Here is a 17,616-nt window from a genome sequence, read left to right as displayed (position 1 = left end):
CAGCTGTACGGTACCTCGTACCAATGCCTTTCTAGTTTCTCGAGAGAGTCGCGTTCGATAATTCCCTGGAGGATGTCACGAAGTGTCACGAGACCTCGAAGCTTTGCTAAGACCACGCAAGGTTAACTCGTTTCGACCAGGACCGCATTCGCGACGCGCTGCGTCAATTGTTTCGCTCCACATGGCAAGTGTTTGCACGCGTTCTCTTGTCTAACTGATTTTCACGTACGCGTGTGACATCGTTCGCGTTTTTCTCACCCCCTCGAGTCGAGAAATGTACTTTAACCAGCTGAGGTGCTCGCATAATCACGTAACTCGCAGCCGTCGCTCGAAACCTGCTCGAATCTGCTTCCAAATTGTATCGTCAGGCATATTGCAAATCGATTCGACTGTGAAACGATGGAGAAGATTGTTAAATGGATAGCAAAGGGGTTGTGGTGCTACGATCACGTGTTCAGAAGGGTGGTTCTGTGTCTACCCGTGGTTGTTCGCAGATATTCTTCTCTCTGGTGTATCGTAACGATACTCAGTGTAAATTCGTCTGTGGTCGCGCGAAGTTTCACTCAACTTTTCCATATCTCCAGAGACGTGGTAGTTGAGAGAATGAAATTAAGTTGACGCACGTCGATGGTGATGGATCGTGTTACACAGGCATCCAACAGAAATAGAAAACGCGATACTTTGTCACAGTTTCCATACTATTCTTAACAAAATTAATTTCGTTATTAAATATATTTGACGTGACAAGAATGGCAATAATTTCTAGAAAAAAAAAAAGAATTACAAAAGTTTCATTGCAGAATTCGTTCTCAATTAAAGTAATTTATTCTCACAACAATATATTTCCACAAATATTGTTCAAACCTTGCACGAAAAGGACGCAAAATTACATCGAATTTAACAACGTGGAGCATCTCAATTTTCTTCTTCTTCGACGTGTAAAATATACGCACGCGTTCAAAAGGCGAGGTGAAAAAGTAGCTTCCTGCAGGCGTAAACGCGTAAGCGTCCCGTTTACGAAGCTCTTCCGTGGCTCTGGCAATTTTCTAGTCGAAGGATTCATCGATTTTAAGGACGAGCCGCTTAAAACCTCGAACCTGCTCCTCCTCGTGCAATCTCGCGGCTGTGGAACGCGCGACGGATCGCGTCGAGCCACTTTCGCGTTTTATCGACCACGTCGGGGGTTGATATTCGCTCGCGAGACAATGGTGGAGGGTGGCGAGCGCTCGTTGGGAAGTAGGGACGCCATACGGGTGCGTTCGAGTGGGCCTCGATGCGCTTCAAGAGCAAGGCCACGCTTCTGAAACGCGTCTTTAACCAGTTAACACTCTGACGCAAATGACGTCTATAGCCGTCAGAGCCATGTGTACGCAAATGACGGTTATAGCCGTAGTGCTGCATATTTTAATTAATAAAAAAAGAACAGCGTTAGTGTAAAATGCACTAACACATACACTTGTTAAATTATTGAGTAACGCATCTGGAAAAAAAGTGATAGCTTGCCAGACAGCGTATTAGTTGGTTTTTTTCGCTTTGGAACGTTTGAGTGTCTAGAGACAAATGACTGCTATAACAGTCGTCACGACGGTTATAGCCGTCATTTGCTTTGGAAATAGAAAAGAAGACATGCTGAGCAAATGACGGTTATAGCCGTCTAAAGTTTTTTTTTGGGGGGAAAAACTGTGGCAAACTGTGATAATTTTCGATTTCATCTGACAGTCATAAACAAACGAAAAAAGATGAGTTTTTGAGGGCGATCGCAAAGTGAAAAATGTGCGTCAAAGTGTCAAAACAAAATTGGAATTTAGTCTCAAAAGATCAGCACAGGGTGCAGAATTAAAAACGAGCAACGACGAGTATACACGTCAAACGCACTTAACTGGTTAAAGGTTCCTCGTTCTCGCGTACGTTCGATCGTTTCAAACGAGCAACAGACCATCTTCAACACTCTGGATCTTTAATTAAATGACTGGTCTATATATATATGCATACTTTAACCGAGTAATTAGCACTGGGGAATAATTGTGAGGCTACTAAGCGAGCAGTGGAAATATTTATTGCATCGCATATGCAATTTACATGGCACGCATAATTTTCATAGCGATCAAATTAGCAAAGCGAATTCAGCTCATTCTGCTGGCCAAGTAAACCGCGCAGCAGGTAAGATTTTGTTTCAAATAATAATAATAATATAGAAGCTGCTAATTAGAACACGGTTAATAGTCGACGATCGTCCCGCGCGCTTCTAACGCAGCAATTACGTCTCGAAATGGGGCGGTAACAGCACAGCTAATTAGTTATTAATAGACAACGTTGGAATATTTCCCGTGTTTAGCGTTCCTTTAATTATTTTTACCTCTGATTTCCCAAGAATTCCATGAAAATTTCCAGTTTCACGCAAAAATGTTGGTTCATTTTTTACGAAGCGATTTATGGATAAATCCTGCTTTGCTTGATCCTTGTTCAAACCTTGCTGCCAATGAGAAATACGCGTACATTCTCTGTTACAACAAAAGAACACGATTTGCGTTAGGGTGCATCATAATGCTGACGAATTGCGTTGCTATTCTTCTCTTCGTGACTGCAGAGGCTAAACGATGGCTAAATCCTGGATCGACAGGACTTTTTTCTCGTCTGTGGTCGAACGAATGTCGAGTAACGTCTCGACAATGCAAAGATCGTTAGAAGAGCAGACATTGTAATCGAACCAGGCCAAATTATCCTGCAGCGTTAATTATTTCCGCATAATCGGATCGATGGCTCGACGAAGGACGCGTTGATGAAAGAAGCTGAAACGAGTTCGCTTTAATTAGTCCTCTCGTCGCCAAATCCAAGCCAGAATCGAAGCACTTTGCAAGATTGCAGAGGAGAAGTAAAAGCGTCTTTCGTTCTCTTCTCGATCGCGAGAGAACCGCCATTTTTCTGCTTCCCACGATTGTGTGCAGCCTCGATCGATCTCGAGCAGCCACGATGCTAAATCAGTGAACAACAGAACGATCGTCGATGCTTTTTTTCGTATAAACGCAGCGTTTCGACAGTGAACAGTCGCGTGGCCTCTGAAAACGTGCCAAATGAAACCACCCTCGAGGCGCATCCTCGAGGAACAGCCCTTATTCGACGTGATGTACGGTTACGTTACGCTGAACCTTCGTGGAGGCAATTTTTTCTCGACGTTACACGAGATCGCGCGATTTGGCTCGCGTTCAGTTCACAGGAAGCGATTAACCTATTTGCATCCATCGTTTCCGTGCACGAACCGCTCTAAGAATACAATCCAGGCTGTAGACGATAGGCGAAATCTATTTTAAAATGTAACTCGTTTCGTTTCGAATCTTCCAAGTGCTCCACGATTTTTTTCTACAGCGTTAAACGATCTTAAGTTCAATAATTCTCGATTCTCTTCTGATTTCACATGACAAACTCTCTTCTGATTTCTTCTTGCAATAACCTCGATTATGAAAACAATGGATGCAAAAATAGGTTAATCGTATCTGGAGAACTGAAATCGAGCCAAAATCTGTGGCAAGGTTGAGAAAAGTTACATATTCCTGGAAGTTTAATCTTCGAACACTTTTTGAAATCCTCCACGATTTTTTCTCAAGCGTTAAACGATTCTAAATTCATCAGAGTTCTCCAAACACATTTGTTATACTATAGTGACATTGATTTCTTTTTGCAATAACCTCGATGATAAAAACAACGGATGCAAATGGGTTAATCGTGCTGGAGAACTGAAATCGAGCCAAAATCTGCAAGTTTAATCATCGAGATGTCCACTGTATCACTGTCAGACGCTGATTACCTGTTCCAACCCCTTCGCAAACGAAGTGTGCGAGTTTTAAAGAAGAAAAAAATAGCGTTGCAACCCTTGGAAAACGAAGTACGCGAGTTTTAGAAGAAACTGCGGACACTCGTTTGGAGAGAATGAAATTTCCTCGTCGATCGTAAAAGAAAGACGAGAAAACCGCTGATCAATCGAACGCCTCGACGACTGGTTCACGCTTACCCCTAATCGCCTCGCATTTATTCAGCAACCGTTAACGCGCCGCGCGATTTCGACGGCGATTCTCGAGCGGACAAACGAGGCTTCCTTGGCGATCTCGCGTCTGCCGCTGGAATCCGTGCCGCGACGTGCAAAAAGGAGAAAAGGTTGTCACTGGCTGGGCTATCATCTTGAGTAAACCAGCGCCGTTACAACCGCGAGCGCGCGACGAGTCAAAGGTGAGCCGGTTGAATACCTCCATTACTGGCCAGGTAATGGCTCCTTTGCTTCTCGACGGCCAAGAAAACGCGGGCCAAGCCGTTGACCAACGAATATCTGTCCTTTTGTGAGTCCCTCGTGAACGTAGCGTGTTGGTTTTAGGGAGTGTCGAAGGTTTTTCACCTATATCGTTATTAATATTCTAATATCGCGTTAGTTTTATATGTTATATCGTGAAAGTGGTTAATTTGTTTCGAATACCAGGTAGATTGGTTTGACCAACGAATATCTGTCCTTTTGTGAGTCCCTCGTGAACGTAGCGTGTTGATTTTAGTTTGGAAGTGGTTAGTTTGTTTTGAATATTAGGTTGTATTGGTTTGAATATTGTTGGTTTTTGAGGAGCGTAGAAAATTTGTTTGTAATAGTAGAGGATTTGAAAAGTAGAGGATTGGAAAATTTGCACTGGGGAAAGTGGTGATTGTGGTACTGTAGGATTTTGGAAATTTGAGTGTAGAATATTTGTGTGTAGAGAGTTGGTGTTTGGAAAACTTGGGAAATTCGCGTTTAGAAAACTTGCGCTGAGATAACTCACGTTTTGGAAATTTGCGCTTGGGAAACTCATGCTTAGAAAATTCATGATTGGATAACTTACGCTTGGAAAATTCGCGTTTAGAAAGCTCGCGCTTAGAAAATTTGTATTTGGAAACCTTGCGCTTGGGAAACTCGCGCTTAGAAAACTTGCACTTCGAAAACTCGCGCTTAGGAAGCTTGCGCTTCGAAAATTTGCGCTTAGAAATCTTGAGTTTAGAAAACTTGCGCTGAGATAACTCGCGTTTTGGTAATTTGCGCTTGGAGAACTCGCATTTAGAAAACTTGCGCTTCGAAAACTTGCGCTTAGGATGCTTGCACTTGGAAAACTCGCGCTTAGAAAAGTCGCGTTTAGAAAACTTGCGCTTGGAAAATTCGCGCTTAGAAAACTTGCGCTTAGATAACTTACGCTTAGAAAACTCGCGCTTAGAATGTTTGTGCCTAGAAAACTTGCGCTTAGAAAACTCGCGTCGAGATAACTCACGCCTACAAAACTCTCGCTCAGAAAACTCGCACTTAAAAAACTACTGATTATCATTACATTAGTCACTCAAAAACTAGCAAAAACCTCCAACCATAAACCATGAAAGTTCCAACGCCTCAAGTTCAATTTCACTACAACTAAATGAACAGTCTACATTCCAATCTCGACTCAGTAATTACTCAAAACACACATTGACTTAACGATCCCAAATTCGAAAGCAAAAGTATTTACCCGCGCAATTTTCGAATTGCATTTCCACTTTAACAAGAATAAGAATAACTCCTAGCGATGGTTAATCGTCAAACGTCGACGAGGTCTCGCGAACCGATAATCGTTTAATCGATCAACCGGAAGGCACGCGGCTATCGATTCGAGTCATCGTATAAATTAACGAGTGGTTGGTACGCGTAACACTGTCAACGATGGCCGTCTGGACGTTTGAAAGACGAAGAAAAAAAAAAGAAATTACGAACGCTGCGAGAGGAAACGCCGATAATAAAGAATCGCCGCGGCTGGCTCTGGCATTAAGCGCTTCAGTCAGCGTCGAAAAGATGGAGGAACGAGCGGAGGCTTTCAAAAGCCGACGAGGGATTTTCAAACTTCCCTCTTTGTGACGCTCATCGACTGAGGGCAACGCGCTCGCTCCAGGAAGCAACCTGGAACCGGAACTTTTTCCGCCAACGAAACGACCGCTTCGAGAATGGAAATTAAAGAGCGCGTCTCTTTTCTCTCTTCGTTTCTGTTTTTCAGTCGAGCTGGGTCGTTTGAATAGCTGCTTGGTTGCAGAACTTGCTTTGGGCTTTGAATATTTTAAACATCAATCTTCGATATTTTTTTTTTTAATGCAACTTTTATAATCTTTCGTATTTCTTTTACAATCTCATTTAAGAAATTTCGATACAATTTATTTAGTATTATTGATACCAATTATCAGTAAAATTGGTGGAGTAATAACAGAAACAATTAATTCCATTCAATTGCTCGCGATTGAAAGTTGATATTTTTTTTTTTTAATGCAACTTTTGTAATCTCTCGTATTTCTTTTCTAATTTTCTTTAAGAAGATTCAACACAGTTTATTTAGTATCATTGATACCAATTATCAGTAAAATTGTTGGAGTAATGAGAGTTTATTAATTCCATTGAACTGTTGCGATTAATTAGACCCACTGGCGATTGGAGGCTCGCTTACAGGCAACAGAAAGGAAGTGTACCGTGTTATCGTCCATTGTTCTGTCCTACAGGATAACCTGTAACGCGTGACAGCGAAATATCGATCGACTGGTTCGTTCGTCGAATCGCAGACCTCCCTTTTAACTGCTATCTAATTATAGTCGTTTAGAGGCACTTGTTACGAGAATAACGACGAGCTTGTATCGCTCTGTTATGCGATGGCGAACGCCATGGAACAATTCACCGTCGATTCGCAATTTCCGCTCGATGAATTTCCGCTCCTCCACCCCACCCTTTCGATCTCGCATCAATTAGCCGTTTTAATAACCGAACCAGCCACGTTCGTGGATAAAACGTTGCTTGGTTTGCGCTGCGAATTACGCGCGTTAATGGACGCGAGTTATTTTAAAGAGAAAAGAGAGAAAAGGGAAACAAAAATGGTACTTTCAGTGGCGAAACTTTTGTCTCGTTTACTCGTTATCGACGATCATCGATGTCTGCTCGTTCAGACGCTTCGAAGGCTCTTTTTCTCTGCTCTTTGTCCAACGAATTCATTTTGTTCGCATTCTGTTTGGGAATTGTGTTTAATTGGAAAACGTCCAAGAGTTTGGGCTTTGTTTTTGTGTGAAGCAACTGTAAAGGAACGAAAAAAGGTTTGTTATGAAAGAAAAGTGGGAGAAATGTTCCAGCTTTCGAAATATGGACTTGTTCGATCGATTCAGTGGATGTGATTGTCTGTTTGCATTAGTTTAGATCGAAACAGAAGGATTTCTGTGCAATTAGAACGAGATTACAGACAGAACTGATCGGTTGGCAAGAAAAGACATTTCTGTCTCGATTCTTCCGTGCCAAGCATCGATAATCAACTCGTGTCTGCCTTTTACGTTACGTTTCGCGATTTTATGGAGCAATTTATTCGTTTCTGCCAGTTTGTGCTCGCGACGACGGTTTACAAGCGTTTCAAATTGACAATGGAAACCGTGATCGTTCAATTAGCCTTATTGACAGTGGACAAATTACTTAATTGCGTTTTCTTGCCATTTTCTAATCTGTCATCTGAGCGTAAATCTGATGGAAATCGAATTCAATTTTTATTCCATATCTCTGAATTTTATTATATTACAATGAATATTTTCAATTTAGAAGAGAAATATTCGTACTTGGCACATTTTTATTTCAAGAATTCAATTTATATTCGATATCTCTCAATTACCCTTAATTCTATTAATCTAACAATGAATATTTTCAATTTAGAAGAGAAATATTCGTACTTGATACATTTTCATTTCAAAGATCGTCTGTTCGTACACATCTCCCAGTTCCTCTAATTTATCGAAAGGAACGTTCCTCAGAATTGGTACAAAGAAACAGTCTCGAACCGCCATCGTTCCTCGTTTCGTAATCCCCAACGAAACTGGCATCAAAGAAGCCTGGCTCCATCGCGGGGGTTCAAGTGAAAGGGATCGATGATACGGCTTCTGGCAAACGATGAAAATACCCAACTGTTGTTCGCCACCAGCCGCAAGGTCTATCGATTTCGCGAGCGTAGACCAGCTATCCGTAACAACCCCTTTCGCGCAACATCGACAGCGAAATGAGACCCTCCATCGATCGATAATTCGATAACAGAGTTCACAAATCATCTCTGTTTCGATCATCAGTCACAATATTTGTCATTCGATCAACAAAACTAACAAAATTCCATGTTTAATCCACAATTAAACTCACGTGCTCAGCAAACAAATGCAGAAGAGAGTCTTTACTTAGAGAAAATTAACCCTTGAGGCGGTTTAGAACGTTAATTGTGCTGAAAATTCCTCGTTTCTGTTCACAAATCATCTCTGCTTCGATCATCAGTCACAATATTCGTCATTCGAACAAGAAAACTAACAAAATTCTCTTTTAATCCGCAATTAAATCCACGTGCTCAGCAAACAAATGCAGAAGAGAGTCTTTACTTAGAGAAAATTAACCCTTGAGGCGGTTTAGAACGTTAATTGTGCTGAAAATCCCTCGTTTCCGCTCTCCTCGTCCTTCTCTCGCGTCAGAACCAGGACACCTCGTCGCAGCGTTTAATCCTCTCGCGTTCTCACCCTGCGAGGGGGTTGCGTTCACCAAGCGTCCGTGTGTGCCGTCAGACGCTTCGTTTGCGCGCGATAATTTCCTTATGCAGTCAGTAACGAAGGAGACGAGTCTGCTGTCCCGTTCGAGTCCCGTCGCAGCCTCGAAGAGATTGCATCTCGCAGGAAGGGGCGCCAGAAATTGCTCGATCGACGCTCGCGCGCGCCCCTTCCGGTCGTTCGACGCCCGCCTCGTCGATGCACGAAACCTCTCGTCCGTTTCGCAGGGTCAATTAACGCTCCTGGCGAAATTGTCTGCAATTGAATTTTCGTTCGGTGGTCGCAAAGTTTCCTCGCTCGCGGCGTTAATGCAGCAATTAGTGAAGCCTGGACTTTAATGGCCAGTGCGTCTCTCGTGGTTTAACGAAACGACTTGGTTCGCGATGAAAATTGAGTCAAAGATTAAGTAATTTTTAGAGGTTCGTATGAGAATGAAAATATCAGGATTCATCAGTGATTCTACGAATGATTCTTAGGCGTTAATGCACCAATTAGTGAGGGGTGGATGTTAATAGCCAGTGCCTCTCTCGTGGTTTAACGAAACGACTTGGTTCGCGATGAAAATTGAGTCAAAGATTAAGTAATTTTTAGAGGTTCGTATGAGAATGAAAATATCAGGATTGATCTTTTTTATTACGAATGATTCTTAATTTCTACTGAACAAATTTTCTTTAATGCAATGCTTGTGTCACAACAGTTAACACACTCGAATCTAGCATTCTATTAAACAAATAACTAGATTATTAATTCAAGAGACGTACTAACACGTAATCGTGCAACAATCCAAGATGCATCCATTCAAATAAATTTTCGATCACACTCGTCCGTTTCTACAAACTTTTTCTCTGATTTTACAATTCAGAAGCCTCTTACAAATGCTACAATAAATAACACGCACGAGCAACGGTGGTCGTTCGATTCGCAAAGTGAGGATCAATCAAGCCAGCTGATACACGACGGACGGCGTATCGTAGGGAGTCACGAAGCAGATCCTGTAGGAAACGGGAGGCGCTGGAGAGTAGCTCCAGACGTAATTACCGACGTAATCGACGGGACGGGTTTGAGGCACGACGATGTATTGAGCGTTGGGCGAGTAATTCGTCCTCTGGACAGGCGTTACTTGATAAACTGGCGCGACTGGCTGCGGACTGACCTGTGGCGATACTAAATTATTTGGCGTGGGCTCGTCGCTCGCCATGGGACCAGGCGTTGCGTCGTCGTAAGTCTCCTCTGGCGTGGCATCCGCGTTCTTCAGTTTCGCGCGAGGATGAGCGTGCGCGTGCGAATGCGTGTGTCCGTGCCAGTGCGAGTGAGAGTGCGTTGGTGGTAGTCCTTCGGTTATTTTTATGTTGGTCACCGTGTTGTGTCTGGACCCCACCGTTTCTTTGTCGTCCTGAAAAATTTGTGCAACTATCGTTAACATTTTTACGCAAATGACGTCTATAGACGTCAGATCCATGCGTAAGCAAATGACGGTTATAACCGTCGGATCCACGTATACGCAAATGACGTCTATAGCCGTCAGAGCCATGTGCACGCAAATGACGGTTATAGCCGTAGTGCTGCATATTTTAATTAATAAAAAAAGAACAGTGTTAGTGCGAAGTGTACTAACGCGTACACTTGTTAGATTATTGAGTAACGCATCTAGAAAAATAGTGATAGCATGCTAGGCAGAATATTAGTTGGTTTTTTTCGCTTTAGAAGATTTGAGTATTCTAGAGACAAATGACTGCTATAACAGTCGTCAGGACGGTTATAGCCGTCATTTGCTTCGAGAACAGAATAAATGGCACCCTGAGCAAACGACGGTTATAGCCGTCGAAAGTTTGTTTTGAGAAAAACTATGACAAAATGTGATAATTTTCAGTTCGACCTGAAGTCAAAAATGTGCGTGAGAATGTTAATTATTATTATTTAAAATCGATTAGCAGCAAACTTTGTCGTATTCGTTTTTTAGAGATGTTGTTAGAAGGATAAAATTCTTACGGCAGTTTGAGACTCGCTGTAACTGGCGGAATTCACGTTCAACGAGTTCGAGGACGATTTCGCGGTGGCAGAGATCGGTCTGGGATCAGGCGCGTTCCTCTGACCGGAAGTCCCCAGTCGCGTGGCTTCTCGCGAATTTATTTGGGACGTTTGCTGGTTCGCCATCTCCTGATTGAGATTTAACACTGGATCCAACTGCGTGCTGCGATATTGTTGGTCCACAGGGTACATGCTCGCTGGATTCAAGCCTAGCAGAGTGCCAGGCGTGCTGTGGCGAGCGCTCACTCGCTTTTCTGTCGAAATAATCGCACGTTTACTCTCATCTTGAAACTCTAGCACGAAACTATGCTCTCGATTGCTGTTTTTTACCGTCTCGACTTTGCGAATCGCTGACAGGGAACGCGTTGTCGTCTACGGACGGCTTCGAGGCCACATCATGCTTATCACCTTCACCCCCTTGCGCTGCAGAATCGCGTTTCTCCATGTTGGACCTTCTGACTCGGTTATGTACTGTCTGAGAAAGATCAGCAGTTCTAAAAATCTTTCGATATGTAATTTAGATAGAAAAAGAACCGTCAGTCTCTAAATTTCTGGGGTAAATACTGTGCTTTTCGACACAGTCCTCTTTCTAGAGAGCCTCCAGTTATCTTTTGAAAATATCTTTCAATCTAAAGATTTTTATTGAAAAAAAAGCCCAACATAGAAGTTTTATTTTATGACGTCAGCTACGAGTTATCTCGTACTATCTTTTTTTTCAATAAAAATACTGTAAATGCCATTGCAATATTAAATCAGTAATTTAATATCATAATATTTTGCAAAACTTCGAGTTTCCTTTGAAATAAAATCATGGCGCCCAGGCCAAGACGCGCTAAATTCGCGTAACAAACAATTTTCACTTCTCGAATCTCTCGCCTGCTGTAGTATTCACTTTCGACCATCGTATCGCGCAAAAGAAAGCGTGAAATTCGGCTTAAAGCGTCTTAAAATGCTCGATTCGACGCCGGAAACGGCACAAACAAGACTTTCACGCTCACCTGAGGCAGATATTGGTAATAATATGGCGCTGGGACCGCGTTCGCGTTCAGAAGTCGCCTGTAAGCTGCCCTCGACATTGGTGGGATCAAAGCTTGCTGAGTTATGGGCGACAATGCTTGCGCTGGAATGTCGTACGCGGTCGTATAAACTGGATGAAGTTCCAGATGGTACCCTGGGTCCACGAACTGAGATTGCTGGTGGTTTCCAAGGCCAGCGTGCGCGTAGGTCGCTGGAGGCTGCAGAATGGGGTGCGCAGGGGGTTGTTGCTGCGTCGAACGCGGCTGGCCGTAGCCAGGTTGCACCATAATGTCAGCCAAAGCGTGGCTGACCAATAGAAACACCATTGGAAGCTGAAATCGTGTTTCACACAGCGTGAATCGTCACACAGAACGAATGATTATCGAATTCTTACCATCGTTGACCACGCCATTTTGGATCCTCGTTGTCGATCGTTCGATCGTTCGATCGAAACTGCCACTGCACGCTCTAGAAACGTATAAATTAATTAACCAAGATGCTGACGCCACGTATTCGCTCGCCACGCACTTTTGTCAACCGTGCGGAATTTTTTTACATTCACAGAAACATCATTTGTGGGTCAGACTGTCTTGTGAAATTTTCTTATTGCTCAAATCGTATGCAATTTGATATTTAAACGAGGTTTCGATTCGTTTCGTGCACGCTGAATTTATTAATTTTATTTCTCGAGCAAGATATATTATTTCTTTGAAAATACGTTCGATAAAATTTGTGTGTCGTTTCTCTGATCGTACCTCGTTTGAATAGCAAAATTCAAGGATTTATACTAAGCGTCAGCTGATAAAGAACATCCTCGACGAGGACTTTCGAACGCCATATTGTGGCTGTCGATAACGATTCCCCTTTTTCACGCTGCATTGGCATTGCGAAGTCGAATAGAGCCGAGGATCCTTCAAGAAGGGGAATATAAAGTAGCAGATTCAACTGAGACTCTCGAAATACAGAATCTCCAGCGTTCACCTCGACTTTTATATCCTTAAACGATCTCGTGGTCGCGTAGAGAGCCGTCGTTACGCGTAATAACCGCTCTCAGCACGCAAATCCATGTCGAAGTTCCAATCTATTAAACATTTCCTGGCTTTCTCGTTATTTCTTTCTTTTTTTCTCTCTTTTTTTCGTTCGAGTGTGCGAATTGGAAACGTTGAAGCTGATCGACGCGTTCCACTGGTATATTCTTATCATACACAGTGGTTTATTAGGCTCGAATCGTTCGTGAGGGGGGGTAGTTTAATGGACGAACGTTGAATTAACGCACGAATCTGTATACATCGAGTTCACACGACAATCAGGGCATGTCAGCAGTGCTGGTGGCCTCGAAGTGCAACGGAGTCGTAAAAGCCAACCATTTCGCGCATTCCTCACGCGCATACCATTAGCCAGTTTCGCAATAGCACGTATCGTTCGTCAACGGCAATTCCGGTGAATCAGATCGTGGTACGTTGATCCATGGAATTATTGCGAGTCGTGGAGGGAAACTATTTCTAAGTGTCGACCCACTTGCTGCGTTTCAGTCGTTCTCGTGGACGATCTCGCGTTTCAATTTTTTGTGAGCCATTTAATTGGGTTGCTCTGATCTGCGAAAGTTTCGATCGCTTCGAATGGAAGCTTGAAACGTGCGAATGCGTGGAGAATCGAGACATTGGTATCTTATCGAGAAAAAAAATTCTTTCTACGTAAAACTTCGCCTCGAAATTAGAAAATTAGAAATTTAAATCACTAGACGTGAATTCAACAGAAGTGGTCTATTGTCCAAAATGGTCTTTTCTAACAAAATGTCGTCTCGACAGTATCGTCAGACACTGATGGAACACACAAATATCTAGGTTACAAAAAGATCGTTGAAAAATTTATAAAAATGCTTAAAACTTCGCCTTCAAAAATGGTACTTCTAAATTGAGAATCATGAGAAATCATGGGAATCTTTTCTAACAAAATGTCGTTCGACAGTATCGTCAGACACTGATGTGTACACCAATGGAACACACAAATATCTAGGTTACAAAAAGATCGTTGAAAAATTTATAAGAAGTCATATTTATGCTTTTTTTCTGCTTAAAACTTCGCCTTCAAAAATGGCAACTCGAAATTGAAAATTATGAGAAACCATGAGAATCTTTTCTACCAAAATGTCGTCTCGACAGTATCGTCAGACACTGATGGAACACAAATGTGCATGCGTTGATTATCGAATAAAAATTGTCTGATATAACATAAGATCGCCACGACGGAAAAAAAGGTCGCTCTGCTGTAATCCTGTGCTCTGGGGCTTGTCCAGGTTGCGTATTCGGTACGTGATGCCGGCGGCGCACCTGACGCTGCGCGAGGAGGATGTGGTACGACTAACCTTGGAGTTTCTCCACAGCCGCGACCTTCACATCTCGCAGCTCTCGTTGGAGCGGGAGACAGGCGTGATAAACGGCCAGTACAGCGACGACGTCCTCTTCCTGCGGCAGCTGATCCTCGACGGGCAATGGGACGACGTGCTCGAGTTCATCCAGCCGTTGGAGGCGTTGCCAGACTTCGATATGAGAAAGTTCACCTACTCGATACTCAGGCACAAGTACGTCGAGCTGCTCTGCATCAAGTCAGAGGCGAACTTGATCGCGGCTGGGACGAACGGCAGCGTCGACAACGCGGTCGAGGAGGTGGTGAAGGTGCTCAGCGACCTTGAAAAGGTCGCGCCATCCAAAGAGGAGTACAGCAGTCTGTGCCTGTTGCTCACGTTGCCACGACTCACGGACCATCTTCAATACAAGGACTGGAATCCTAGCAACGCGAGGGTCCAGTGCTTTCGCGAGGTCCATCCGTTGGTCGAGAAGTTTCTGCCAGGCGACAGGAAGAGCAACGACCCTTTGCATCCGGTTACGTCCGCGAAAAACGATCGATTGATACAGCTGATCATTAAAGGGATTTTGTACGAGTCTTGTGTTAATTACTGCCAGGCCAAGGCCACTGGATCGAAGGAGAGCGAGCAGGTAATTACTTTCTTTTTCTTTAAATCACTGAAACATCAATCTTGACTCTTGCAACGTCCATAGAGGATTGCAAAGGGTTCAAATCGAAATTGTTCAATGTTTAACATATGAATGTAGCGACCAGGTAATTTCTTTCATTTGACGACTCATTGCACCCCCTTTCTTAATCACTGAAACATCAACCTTGACTCTTGCAAGTCCGTTCAGAGAAAGGAATGGTTCAAATTGAAATTGTTTAATGTTTAACGTACAAACGTTCGCGTTACAGGTGGAAATGAATTTCTCCAGACTCCTGGACGGCTCAGTCGGTTTCAGCGACTCTGATCTGAGCCTACTTTCATGGCTGCAGAGCATACCGCCAGAAACGTTCGCGGTGCCTTTCGCTCAGCGGACGTTGAACGTGGACGTGGAACGCCTCGAGAGACCATCGTTGGAGACCTCGTGGACAGAGCACATGTTGATCACGCCCATAAAACCGAAGACGTTCCCGCACAGCGCGATGCCGTTCACCAGGCCTCGATCAGCTGCTGACATGATGTCGCGTAGCTTGGTGCCAGCGTTGGAAGCTGGACTGGGACCAAGGAGTCCTGGGCCTAAGAACACGCCAATACCATCAGCAGCGCTAATGGCACTGTCCACTGGAGATATAAACCCAATGTCCAGATCGTCCTTCGCTAGTTTCCATCTGACTGGGTTCAAGAACAATAAATTGATGAACACCAGCGTGGACAGGCTTTTCGAAAACGAAGGCGACGTGTTCCACAGCTCCAGCTACGCGGAGTTCCAGCAGCTGCCCTCCATACAGGAGACGATGGCCAATAACCAGCCGAAAGCGCCGCCAAGGACGAGGGCGCAGTCCAAGAGTCCTGAATGTGAGTTCATTTCTGGCTTTGAGAATTCTTTTCGCGTGAAAAAGTGAAGAAGATTCGCTCTGGAAGGATTGGTAATCTCGAGTTCCATTATGGGAGGAAGCACTGAAGGTTTTCATATTTTTGCAAGCATGGAAGTACAGCTGAAGTTAAGCTAAAAAGCTACCAGGATTGCAAAATTTTTCTATTCGTTTCACAATTCCAGAAATAGTCAAAGTCGTGATGCTAGTTACAGTAAGAGATAGAAATTAGAAAGTGGCCTTCCTGAGCCTCCATCAATGTCCTTTGCTATGTCTCTTGGGTACCATTGGTGTCTTTAACAAAATGGACGCTCCTTGCAACGATAAATCCATAGCAAAGTTCGATTTAATAACGTATGGGTGTTTTCTCGACGCAGGTATCAAAGCGGATCCTTCTGCAGCCTCCACGCCAGAGCGTAGAGTCGCTGGCAGAGAATCTCCCGCTCCATCGACGGCCAGAAGTTCCAGGAGAGACTCTCTGGCGGAAAAGCCGACAGGAGTCGCCGCGAAGATCACGGAACCAAGTCCAATACCTGTTCGAGCTTCTCTGGGCGGAGAACACCTCGAGCAGAGCTACAACGGCGATCTGTTCAAGGAGTACCAAAAGCAGAAGCAGAGGCTGCAGGAGAAGTTCCAGCAGAGGGAGAGGGAGTTGGAGGATTTGGTCAGACAACTGTCCGCTCCGTTGACCCCGCCAATAGTCGACAACAGACTTCAGGGAGATGGGTAAGCGATCTTTTTACATTAACTAATTATTACATCGCAACAGGGCTAGCACGAGCCATGATCTTAATCTTGGACCAACCAGAAGAATTTCTATCCACTTGTGAAAAATGCCTGGTCCTTAGAGACGAAGAATTCAAGTAGCTCTTGACTGACATCTGCTGCAGTTCTGAATGTTCTTTCTCAAGAAATTTCCTGTACACTCGTCTGTTGCATTTCACAGTGTTCTGCGAACGATCTTTATCGCTGGTCAAGTTTCAGTTAATTTAGAAGAATTCTTCTTAGTCGAATGTTGCGCGACAAGTAGTTAATTACGGTCCTATAAAGTTTCTGCTGCAGTTTTGAATGTTCTTTCTTAAGAAATGTCCTGTACACGCGTCTGTTGCATTTCACAGTGTTCTATAAATGATCTTTATCGCTAGTCAGGTTTCAGTTAATGTAGAAGAATTCTTCTGAGTCGAATTTTGTGCGACAGGTAGTTAATTACGGTCCTGTAAAGTCTCTCGAACGACGAGCGGCGCTGAAATTTGGCGAGCGATCAAAAAGATGGCGGAACAAAAGAGCGTTACTCGTCGCGTCTCGTTGCGCCGCTATTCAGCGACCGGAATGCCGACGATTATCAGCGCGGCGCGATCGCTGGGGAAAAAGAGTGCTCTGCTGGTTCGAGTAAACGCTGGCTCGTTTCCCAACGAGCACGCTCTGTTGTAATCCGCGCAAATGCTGTTGTTTTCCGCGTGGCGTCTCGCGGTTCAGTCAATCAAGCCCACGCTGGTTGGCCACGTTCTCTAACAGATGGCAGCAAGGGAACGCCTTTGTGGAGGAAGCTTGTTGTGGTGCTAACTGACGCGAGCCGAGAATAACACGCGAGGTTTGGACGCCAGCTCGTGGCGCCGATCGAAATAGCGATTCGCAGTAGGAAACGGTCGAAAGAGGCCCCTCGATTATTTTCACCAGCCACTGACAATGACCTTTGCCTCCTGCTCTTTTCAGTCGACTCTCTCTCTGCTAACTTTAGACTTAACCGCCACCCAAACGAGTTAGTGGACCTCGAATCGTTGACATTCCTTAGTTATCGTCGAATAGTTTCTCTCGAGACGACTTTAAATAGAGAAAAGAAGCATTCGTGAAGTATTCGCCTTATCTTATCGTTTATGCTGGCGTTTCTACTATTTGTAATCGTAATTGAAGGAACTTGCTCGAGTGTTACCGACCGCGGCTGTACGTGACCTGTTTTCCCACGTACCAGCCGCCATTGGCGAATCAGTGGCGACAGGAAGTCATCCCTCGTGGGTGTCGCAAGCGTTCCTTTTTCAGTAAACGCTGTACCCTCGTAAATGTCCTGTAACCGGCTAAAATTACCATCTCTCGCAGAGATGTCAAGCGTTATGTATCCGTTTC

At 44.0% G+C, this 17,616-nt stretch overlaps 1 protein-coding gene across 3 annotated transcripts in view; it reads left to right on the top strand.

Moving 5' to 3' along the window:
- The window catches only part of LOC143431470 (WD repeat-containing protein 47), a 90,604-nt gene that overhangs the window by 13,932 nt on the left and 59,056 nt on the right, over positions 1-17,616 (top strand). For all 3 annotated transcript variants that reach the window (XM_076908237.1, XM_076908236.1, XM_076908235.1), the window contains exons 2-4: positions 13,907-14,606; positions 14,875-15,478; positions 15,873-16,221. In XM_076908237.1, coding sequence (XP_076764352.1) covers positions 13,926-14,606; positions 14,875-15,478; positions 15,873-16,221 — 1,634 coding nt within the window. In that variant the 5' untranslated portion in view covers positions 13,907-13,925. The remainder of the gene's footprint in view (positions 1-13,906; positions 14,607-14,874; positions 15,479-15,872; positions 16,222-17,616) is intronic.

Source organism: Xylocopa sonorina, chromosome 18 (genome assembly GCF_050948175.1).
Source record: "Xylocopa sonorina isolate GNS202 chromosome 18, iyXylSono1_principal, whole genome shotgun sequence".
NCBI lineage: Eukaryota > Metazoa > Arthropoda > Insecta > Hymenoptera > Apidae > Xylocopa > Xylocopa sonorina.
The sequence above is the reverse complement of the archived record's forward strand: the minus strand, read 5'-3'. Positions and strand labels throughout refer to the sequence as shown.